The 10,594-nt window shown below is 37.1% G+C and overlaps 1 protein-coding gene and 1 long non-coding RNA gene across 2 annotated transcripts; one reads left to right on the top strand and one right to left on the bottom strand.

Annotated features, from left to right (window-relative positions):
- The first annotated feature begins 792 nt into the window (after positions 1-792).
- LOC121767509 lies at positions 793-1,397 on the top strand. The gene is made up of 2 exons (XR_006043128.1): positions 793-1,064; positions 1,145-1,397. It is a non-coding gene; the product is annotated as an uncharacterized LOC121767509 (long non-coding RNA).
- Positions 1,398-1,511: 114 nt separating this feature from the next.
- LOC121767508 (SRSF protein kinase 2-like) lies at positions 1,512-4,614 on the bottom strand. Its single transcript, XM_042163792.1, has 4 exons — positions 4,242-4,614; positions 2,765-3,559; positions 2,374-2,421; positions 1,512-2,293 (listed from the first exon to the last, which is right to left on the bottom strand). Exons 1-4 carry the CDS (start codon positions 4,428-4,430, stop codon positions 2,042-2,044), a joined length of 1,284 nt encoding a protein of 427 aa, XP_042019726.1. The 5' UTR covers positions 4,431-4,614; the 3' UTR covers positions 1,512-2,041.
- Between the last annotated feature and the right edge of the window lie 5,980 nt (positions 4,615-10,594).

Raw genomic sequence — 10,594 nt, 5'->3', positions numbered from 1 at the left:
TTATTCTATTTGTTTGACTCTTAATTCGACATTTCATTTATTATTATTATTATATAGATAACTAAAAAAATGTAACTTTCAATCTTATATTAAATACAAATTATACATTAAACTTTAATTAATATAATAATAGATAAATAAATTTAAAATTTAAAATTCACTAAAAAAATATTTTAAATTTTAAAACAAGCTTTAAAAAATTTTAATGTTTATTTTTATTTGCATAAATCTCAAATATTAGTATTTGATCATGTTTATGTTTAGTTTAAGCATATACCTCAAATTTACCATAATTAAATGTTTTACATCTTATAAATATAACTAATTTTTATCATTATTTGTTGGGCTGATCACATGATAATTTTATCGTTGGCAATCTGATTAACTCGTTGGGCTAGTCCAAAACTCGAGCTTTTAAGGTTAGAATTGAACTTTTATAACTTGAAAAATCACAACCCGATAGCCCACACCCAATTGATCCGTACCCATAAGGCTGACCGGAAACCACTAGATCAACCCGATTGATATCCCTAATCCCAACTATGGATGGTCGGAAGTGAGCAATGAAACGTGCGATGAAATATAAAATTGGTCATCCATGAGTATTGTGAAAATGAAATCGGTCAACATATATGTTGCACTCAGAATTCCACTAGAAATTCGCCAAGTGGGTGGAAATTTTTTGGTGAGTAGACGCAAGCATCTACATGCCACGCCGCTTGTTGAATTCCAGCCACATTAATTTTTTAATTATATTTCACGCTGACGTGGCGGCCTCAACCTCCTCTTTTCATTCTTCTTCTCCACATATTAATTTTTCTCATCTTTACCTGAAATCCGAGCAACAATATCTGCTTCTTCTCACTTTAATCACCATTTCCTTCATTAGTTTCCAATATTTTTGCTCATATTTCACTTTTTGTACAAAAGAGGAAATGAGATATAGTAGTCGGATTTTTTTCCTTCAAAATTCGAATTTTCTCTTAACAAAGGGAAAGATGGAGTGAGGAAGAGCACGAGAGGGGTTCCTCGAGGCCTTGAAACTTGGTGGAGGAAAATTGAAGGTAAGGAGCCATTGGCACCGCACCGGTGTTTTAGTGAATGGTTGATTGATTCTGAGGAAATTGTGTATTATCTTTTGCAGAGCAGCATGTGGTTGATTGTAGAAAAGGTTTTGCGCCATACAAAACACATTCACGACAATCTGAGAGCTGCATTTGCTTCATACCTCATTAACATTTTTTTGCTCTCTTTCTGAATTGAAGGTTTTAATATATTGTCCACGTACTTGATTTCCTAGCCAATCTTTTATTTTTGGGTTGTAATATTTTCAATCTTTCATGTTTTCGAACCACAACTGTCTATCCTAATGGACACCTGTGTTTTCTTGTGTTGTATACGATTCAGAACAATTTCGACATACTGTGTTTTCTCCCTTTTCTCCCATCTTCAATGGGACGGAGGGAGTAGATGTTAGTAAGACGTAGCCATACTTGCGAAATCCAAAAGAATTTAAAAGAAAATTGCAAAAGAGGAGCAGAGTTAAAAATTCAGAAAAATCAAAATACAAGATTAGTTCCAAAAAAAAAAAAAAAACTCTTGGAGCACCAAAAGCAAACAAAGAGAGAAACTTAAAACTTCTAGACCGAAATAATCAGTTATGGAATAGCTGTCGTACCACTTGAGCTTCAAAGTTGTTGACGATAGTCGTGTTTCTTCCTTTAAGCACTTCGCTTTGCTGGAGATTCCCCATGCCATAAAAGGAGATGGAGATGGAGATGGAGATGGAGATGGAGATGGAGATGGAGCACACGCCTGCACCTATTCCATTCACTTTTCTACCATGAGTGGAAAAGCACGACAAAGAATGTCAACGCTTAAAATCTGCAGCACCGGGCACTTGATGAGCAGTTTCCCCACTCTCAACTTCTTCACATTCTACTACTATATTACAATCTTATCATATCAAAATCTATCAAATAACTACCGCAAACAAAACTCAATGCGTGTGGAGAACTTTTCCCTCGTTCCTACATCACTTCTACACCTCACTTGTCTGACTGTCAGCAATAAGCCATGGATGCTGCAGGCATTGCTGCGCCGTTGGTCGTTTATCAGGATCAAAATCAAGTATGGCACATAGAAAACTCGCCAATTCACGTGCATCATCATCAGAGAACTTGTATTTATCAACAAGTAATCGATCAAGGGACCCATACTTCAGCCTTCTAATCCTCTTCAAGTCCCCATATCTATCAAAGTACTCCTTCGATCGTGCACCAGTAGTAGCAATCTTAAGCATTAACCAATGAGAGTCAGCAAATATTGCTTATAACTTGAATTTTTATAGGGACATGAGATGTGCATCTTTACCTTGCGTGGCATCTTTCCAAGGAGCTCCATCATCATAGCAAGGTGATCCTGTAAAAGGAAATCTGTCATATGACACATCGATTGACACCACTTCTGGCAAACTACTTGTGTAAAAGCACCCCAAAAAGGTGGAAATTATAGGGCTTGAGGTTGCTCAATAGCCACTACTTTGCTATCCTAAAACTGTTTGTAATTAAAACTGCACAAATACAGTACTATTATAGTGGCATAGCTAACTGGTGTTGTCATCAAATCAGGAGGTGGGATAGGAATACTAATTAATTTTAATCACCAATATTTATCCTAAAAGTCATATTTGTATATCTTAAACTTTTAGATTTCAAATTTAAAGCATTACTGAAGAGACGAGAAATGAAGTGTAGATTACTACCTCGTCCTCGCTGAAACCTTGTCCGTTCTTGGGAGCAAACATCATCTCTCCCGTTGCAAGTTCAAAAGCCGTACAAGCAAATGACCACATATCAGCAGCAAAAGAATAACCAGACTGGAGTATAACCTCTGGTGCTCTATATTGTCTTGTTTGAATTTCATCAGCAAGTGGCCTATCACCCCAACATGCATTTCCAAAGTCCACAACCTTACATGTGAAATCTATACCATCCAAGTCTCTAGGAGGCTTTGGAGTCCTGCCTACCCCGTCTCCTATACCAATTCTCCTTTCTGAGATTCTTGCAACTGCTCTTTTTGCCCTTTGTTTTAGTCTTCTCTCAATTTTACTAATAACTGAGACTCCTCCATTTGGGTTTCCCTCAGGCCTTTCAAGGATGGGAGTCAATCCTGACCAGATCGGATCTTTTGAAGGATTAATGGTGGAACATAGAAGAATGTTCTCAGGTTTTAGATCAGTGTGTATGATTCCTAGCTCCCGATGCAAGTAATCGAGAGCAGTCAAAATGCATCTGCTTATCTCCTTAACTCTATGGAGCTCAAGACCTTTATACCGGTTATACTTGATCAAACGAAGCAAACTATCACCAAGAAATTCCAGAGCCATACATAAATGCTGCCCATTTGGGCCTGCATGCTTAAAGGAGTCTTCTAAGCGTACAACTGACTTGCTATTTAAGGGATCACCAGCAGCAATAGCAGAAAGAATTTCAATTTCATGCATTGCCGCCTGAGCAAATTGAGGTGCACTTTTCTGGATCTTCAAGGCAACATATTTCTAAAAACCAAACAAATCACAAATAAGACACTACGAAAATCCCACCAGTTTGGTAAGAAATGAGCATGTCATGACAACAGCAATCATCTGAGAGAGCATTAATTAGGAAAAGCTCTAGCACTCTTCGAAGTAACTAGAGCCAAACGAACATGCCAAAGAGTCAGGATTCTATCAATTTTTGAGAGAGTATATAATGGAGAGAATAATCTGTATGCCAAAGGCATGCTTTCTTGTATACTAGTATGTAGCTTGAAAAACAAATATTTGCTTCAATTATGCAAAGGAGGCACCAGAAACAACTAATTTCATTTGAACTAAATCTGATGCACTAAATGATCGTTATATTCATCAATCGTTAAAATGAATTTCCCTCCTGAGATAGTGTTCAAACTGAATGCTCTACTTGTTTTGGTTTTCCTTTAGCAGAAACTAAGAGTTATTGACTATAAGAATCTTCAAGCTATTAGCTAAGTGAATCATTTTGAATAGATAATTAATAATTATGATCCGGTCATGAATCGCTAAACATTGATCCATTCAACAATTATCCAAATAAATAAATACAGCAACCAAAATGAAACCTACGAAGCGCATCAACAGAAGAATGAAACAAAATTGAGACGAGACGCTAATGAAATCCGAAACACAAAAAAAAAAAAAAAGAGGTTTACAGTGTGCATACCGAGGACTGAGTATCATAGGCGAGCCAGACGGTGGAGAACTGTCCCCAACCAAGTTTCTTCTGCGCGATGTAGCGAGCGGAGGAGAAATTATCGGCGATTCTGACGGCGTGGTAGCCTCCTTTACGGTAGGATTCGAATCCTTCATCCTCATCTTCCGATCCCGACGACGACGACGGGGAGCCAGACATGATGATGGCAATCCAAAGGTAATTTGAAATCCAAAATTTGTTAGCAACAAGGGAGATCGGTTGAAAACAATTTTATTGGTTAGAGGATTTTTCCGAAGCCAGGGGAGATGTTGAGATTGGGAGGCAATGGAGGGAGGAGTGGAGAAGGAATGTTAATAATCATATTTACTTTTTTTGAGATGTGTCTCTAATCACATAACTATCTCCACTTTTTCCTCTTCTTTGGGTATTTTCATTTCTTCATAAATTATTTACGGAGTATATGTTTTATATTATGATTATTTTTTTGGGTTTATGAATTGTCAATGGATTACTTCTTCTTTTTTGAGTTCTCATAACACTCATAACTATTATTATTACTACGTTCATCCTATTTTGTACTATGTAAATTGAAGTGAATAAGTTAAGAAAAATCAAAAAAATAGAAAGATCAATGTTCTATATTTAGAATGTATCATCGAGTGGGACATCCCAAAAAGAAAAATATATCATTTAGGGAGTATTATTATTGCATGAGATTCGGTTAAACAATTTTGGAACCATCAATTAAACGAAATTCCAAACCATCAATTAACATTTATAATGGAATAAATGTTTCCCTCTTCAATTCATCTTCTAACTAAACAAATCTTATTGTGGCTTATCTCACTACTATTTTGTCTAATGAATCGAACGCTAACAAATTGTTCAATAATTTTTGTATGTAATACTAGATTGATCTTATCTTCGATTAAACTCCCCTCAATAAAAAGTTTAGAAGTTTTAAAACGAAGTAGCAGTTCGCAAAATTCAAATCTAATGCTACAACAACACTCTTAACAATCTTTTCTAAGAAGATTTGAGTCATAATTAGTGTAAAATAGGACAAATCATTTTTCTTATTGCCTTTATTGTGTATTGACACACATTAAAATTTGGCATCGACTCCTGATATTAAACGATTGTTTTGCAATCATTATTATCTACTATATTAATTGCTTTTTTTTTCCTTCAGGAAATGATCCTAATAGATATCAAGTAGAAGTGACAAAAAAGGAAATTCATTGAACATAAACTGTAAAAAGAGGTCAGTGACTATTTACAGGAATAAAATTGAAAATTTAAATTAAATAAAGAATTATTAAGTTAAGAAACAAAAATAAATAATTTCATATTTTAGTTTTAGGAACTTAACATGAATATAAGTTAAATATTACAGAATCATATTCACATAAATTCGGCCCATTTAGTTTCATAAGTTTGCAATCATATAACTTCATTTCAGTTTGTTTTTTATCAATTTATTCTTGTATTATATATATGTGAGTTATTGAGTTTTAAAAAACAAACTTAATCCTAAAAACATTATAGCTGCCTCTCACTCTCCACACTTTATGAAAAGGAGAGAGAAGAAGGAAAGGAAGATCAAAAAAAAAAAAATCAACAATCGTCTCTCTCTCTTCACTATACTATGATTACATAGTGAAAAAGATGACATGGTATGCGTGGGCAGCTACAACACCTACTGTAATGCATCAAGATATCAGGATATAAAAAAAAGTATGTAATTCTTTCTTTTCAAATTATGAATGCAAAAGGACTTTCATAAATAGGTTTAGAATGTCATTCTAATGGATACATATTAATTCCTATACCAGTTCTGTCTCATATCAACTTGGTGAAGATCCCATCTAATCTATATAAGTGTGGATAACCCTCCCCTTATAAGGCCTTTTAAGAGGTGAATGACCCATTTGTAATAAGCTACACATTTTATCATCTATATCTATATTTGAGAACATAGTTCATATCTGACTTAAATGAGGATAATGTAGTCAGATTTCAATTACAATTACTACTCTTTGCAAATAAAATTATCATATTTAATAGGATCTTTTCTATCTCACATTTTTTTACACAAACAAATTCAATAAATAAATTTTAAAATTTATGTACTTGCAAGGTTTTTTATTTAGTACAGTAGGATTGCATTTAAAATTTATGTACTTGCAAGGTTTTTTATTTAGTACAGTAGGATTGCATTTATAACAGATTTTTAAGTTTGCAGGTAATCATCAACAATACATTCTGTTACTCAATTTCATGAAACTGAGTATATAAACATTAATATATGTTATTGCAAATATTAATTCCTAAATGATTTGCAGTTCAAGATTGTTGTAAGGCTGTCCCATTTTCTACAGTTTTATTTACAAAAATCCGTTTTAAATATCAATACTAATATACATTTACCTTCGCTGAGGGATAAATTGCATTGAAAACAGATTAATTAATTACTAAATGTTTTGCAGGAAGATTTTTGTATTTAATAGGTTGTCCCACTCTCTCCCTTTTTATTTAAAAAACGATTTTCATTTATAATTTCAAATATATAATTCATGATAAGTTTTAAATATGAATACTAATATACTATTAATCTGTTCAGGGACTAATTGCATTGAAGGATGAATCACAGCTTTAGAAGAATAGAACAGATATATACTCCGTATATTGTAGTGATAGATTTACAAAAGCCTATGTAAGACTAAAATAAATAGGGTGCACCCTTAAAAAATACAAACATATCAGTCATAAGCTTTACATTAGACCAACTGGATTTTACAATAAGACTATAAAATTTAAGCCAAGCTGCTAAATTTTATTTCCTAACAAGTCTTGGTTGGAATAATTGAATGAACAATTACATAAAGTTCTCAATGATGATTAACCGAGAATGATGGAGTGGGAGCTTAAACTGTAGAACGGAAGCGTACCTTGATCCATAACGAATTGAAAAGCGGAATTGCTTTGCAGCGGCTATGGATCTTCCAAACGATCAGAGACGTCCTTGATAAGGCACATTTCATGCATGTGTTCTGTGATAAAACAACACCCAATTCTGTGATCTAACGTCTAATTGTGAGCCAGGTGTGTGTGAAAGTCCGCCATATTCTGAAAACGAGTGGATCAGTTGGGCAGACGAACGGATCAAGGAGAAGGAGTCAATTTGCTGCGCAAACGGTTCAAGTCAGACTACATGACATGCGGCAGGAGCACCCGACTAGAAGATTGAGCGTCACACAAGAAAGAACCCCAAGGGTGAAGGGTAAGAAAGACTTTTCGAAGGGCAGTTACCCTAGGGATCAAGACCTCACGTTTTCCTATAAATGGAAATAGAGAAGGAGGAAGGAGGCAGCTTCTAGCTCTTAGCACTCACTTAGATTTCAGCTCTCTTCTAGGGTTGAAATGGGGGCTCCCAACACTCCAAACTCCTGATTTCCGTCACATGCACACTTGGTTTTTAGTTTACTTTTAGTTTAGCAGTGGTTGTGTCACGCCCATATTTTCTAAGGATAGAAAACACGGTTGATCGCGACTAGGGAGGATTAAAGAAGCGGGGAAGAAAGGGGAAAACAACACAACTCGACCATAGCTCGAAACAAATGGGAATAGCTCGAATAAAAATCGGAGTATCATTTCGACAATCAACAACTCCAAATGAAAATATCTCAACAATACACGAGCTCAAAAGAAACAATATTTAGCGAAAGCATTTCGAGAGTAGAATAATGCTATGTATGAAGACACAACATATTCTAGACATTTGATAGATATTCTTCACTTTTATGCTCAACACCCACAGCACTCGTCACCGCTCAACCTGCACATAGGGAAAACAAATGCAGGGCTGAGTACTTGATGTACTCAGTGAACAAATGCCAAAGCAATTAAAAAAAAACAGTTATATCATGCCACCATTGAGCGACCTCGGGGTTTTAACTTGAAAAGGCCCGAGACACTAAAATATCTCAAACACAAACTTTCAACTCAACTTCAAATCCTTTTTTCCTCATCATTTCAAAACACAACCACTTCTCCTTGAATTATTTAAGAAACTGCCATATCTGTTGTTTAGGGTGCCGTGTAAGGGGGCCACTTCCCACGAGCACGAAAACCGGCTAACCCGGTCGATGACTCACGGTCCTCATCGTGTACACTAGTCCGAGTAGGGACGCACCCTTGCTAGGACCCGAATTCGATTAAACTCATAGTAGGGACTCACTCCCCACCAATCAATCATCAACATCAACATCAACCTCAACATCATCAACATCAACATCAATCTCATCAACATCAACATCCTGTGAATGAGAATGTGGCCGCAAACTCGATCACTAGACCGGCCGACCCCAAAAGACGGCTCACGATCCCCATTGGTGTACACTAGCCTGAATAGGGACTCACTCCCTAGTCAGACCCGAATTCGATTTCAATAGGTCTAGTAGGGACAACTCCCTTGCTAAACAAACAGATAGACATTTCTCAAAACAAAAACATGGCATGATATTCCCTTTGCAAACTTTATTTTCCTCAAAAACGTATTTGAAACATAAATCATTTTTCTGTCAAGGTCGAGCATCAATTCACATCACACAAACAAAGCCAAGCAATTTATAATATCACCCAATAAATAAACACATAGCACCACATAACATGCGCAACAACACTTTCACTTTGATCACATATCTCGCCTCATCATTGGAATAAATATAATAAATCAATCACACATAACATGATGCTCGAACCGATATATTAAATTGAAAGCTCTTGAAAATACTTTAGTTCGAAAGCCCACCTCGTTCGTTTAAAGCCTTAACTTTTTTTCGTCTGGTTCTCGAAAAGCGTGCGTGAAGTCACCCACTTCGACTCAATCTTCCATTCTATTAATTTGGACCAAACCAAATTAACTCCAAGCCATCTCCTTTATCAAAACAGTGGGCCTACAAATTTAAATTAATTCAATTGGCCCAAAACATTAAATTAAACAAGGCCACAAAACCTTAATCTTCCTTACCTAACGTGAAATTCCAAATGGAATTGAAATCCTCTTTTCAAAACAAGCACACCTTGTCATCTCTCTCTCACACTCTTCTACAGCTCTCTGTCGAGCAGCTCTTCCACACGGGGGCGTTCGTCGTTGTTCGCTCTCTCTCTGACAATCCGCCGCCGCTGCCGTCTCCTCCGCTCCACTGCTGTCAAAGCGCTGCCTCACTGAAATTCTCCAGCATCATCGCTGCTGTCCATCGCTGTTCGGCCCGTTGCGCCACCGCATCGAAGTCACGGTCAGCCCCTGCTCCTCGCCCTCTCTGCCACCCGGAGACGCCCAGGCAGCGACGTCGCCTCTGCCCGTCTGTGTCGTCGTTGCCGAGCAGCCACCGTTGAGGATACATGCCGTGTCCAATTTTTAATCGCAAAGCCGCTAAGTCACTGGCCATCCCGATCAGCTTCGCTCCGCCGTTGCCGCATGTCTGCTCTTCTCCTGCGTCGTCGCATCACATCGCCCTTTCCAGAGCTCACTCCCTCACGCCGATTTTCCGCTTCTTCGACGGCTCCCCGTCGGAGGAGCACGATGCCTGCTGCGTGCGTCGATTAGTCTACTCCGGCTCGTCGCCACTCTGGAGCTTGAGCAGGTGCTTCAGTTTCTTCTCCCTCCGCCGCTGGTCCTCTTCATCCGCGAACACTTCGTCCTCGTCGAAGTAGTCGTCTAGGTCGAAGACGCACTTCACACTACGGCGGCGGTGGCTCCGCCGGTCTCCCTTTCTTCTTCTTCTTCTTCTTCTTCACGACCTGCCCCATCTTTTCCGAGATTCTTTCAAGCTCCAGCTGTTTCTCTCTATTTTTTTTCCAGATTTTGGTAGAATGAGGAAGCTGATTTGTGAAGGGAATATTATAGAGAGAAGTAGTTGATAGATATGGGAGAGATTCATGGAGTGAGGGGAGGGCGGTTTCAACTTGGGGAAAGGGGTGGGACGATCTGTTCTCTTTTTTTTTGTGCGTGAAATTCATTAATTTAATTATTTTCAATTATTTGCTGATCACCGGAGGAGAGGAAAATCTCAACAGAATCTTTATTTAAATTTGGACTAAGGAATAATTGGTGACCTAGTCAACGAGGAAAATATTTAATTAGATTAATTTGATTTTTTTTCTTTTTTTTTCGGGGTGTTACAATCTACCCATCTTAACAAAAATTTCGTCCTGAAATTTGCTTACGTCCTTCGAATATAGAATTTCTCTATCATCTTGTCTTCTAATTTCCAAGCAGCTTCCTCGTATCGCTAAAATTAATAACTGTAGTTGCAAGTTGTATTTTAATAATATTCTTGGCATGTTGTAAGCGCGTT

The sequence above is a fragment of the Salvia splendens genome, chromosome 15, assembly GCF_004379255.2.
Source record: "Salvia splendens isolate huo1 chromosome 15, SspV2, whole genome shotgun sequence".
Taxonomy (NCBI): Eukaryota; Viridiplantae; Streptophyta; class Magnoliopsida; order Lamiales; family Lamiaceae; genus Salvia; species Salvia splendens.
Note: the sequence above shows the minus strand (reverse complement) of the source record. Positions and strands in the feature narration are given on the sequence as shown.

What these genes read in the sequence shown, in the direction of transcription:
- LOC121767508 (XM_042163792.1), bottom strand. Translation starts at nt 4,430, where the DNA reads ATGTCTGGCTCCCCGTCGTCGTCGTCGGGATCGGAAGATGAGGATGAA. An exon ending in CCTATGATACTCAGTCCTCG is followed by an intron (nt 3,560 to 4,241) that starts GTATGCACACTG and finishes TTTGGTTTTTAG; the next exon opens with AAATATGTTGCCTTGAAGAT. An exon ending in TTGGAAAGATGCCACGCAAG is followed by an intron (nt 2,294 to 2,373) that starts GTAAAGATGCAC and finishes TTAATGCTTAAG; the next exon opens with ATTGCTACTACTGGTGCACG.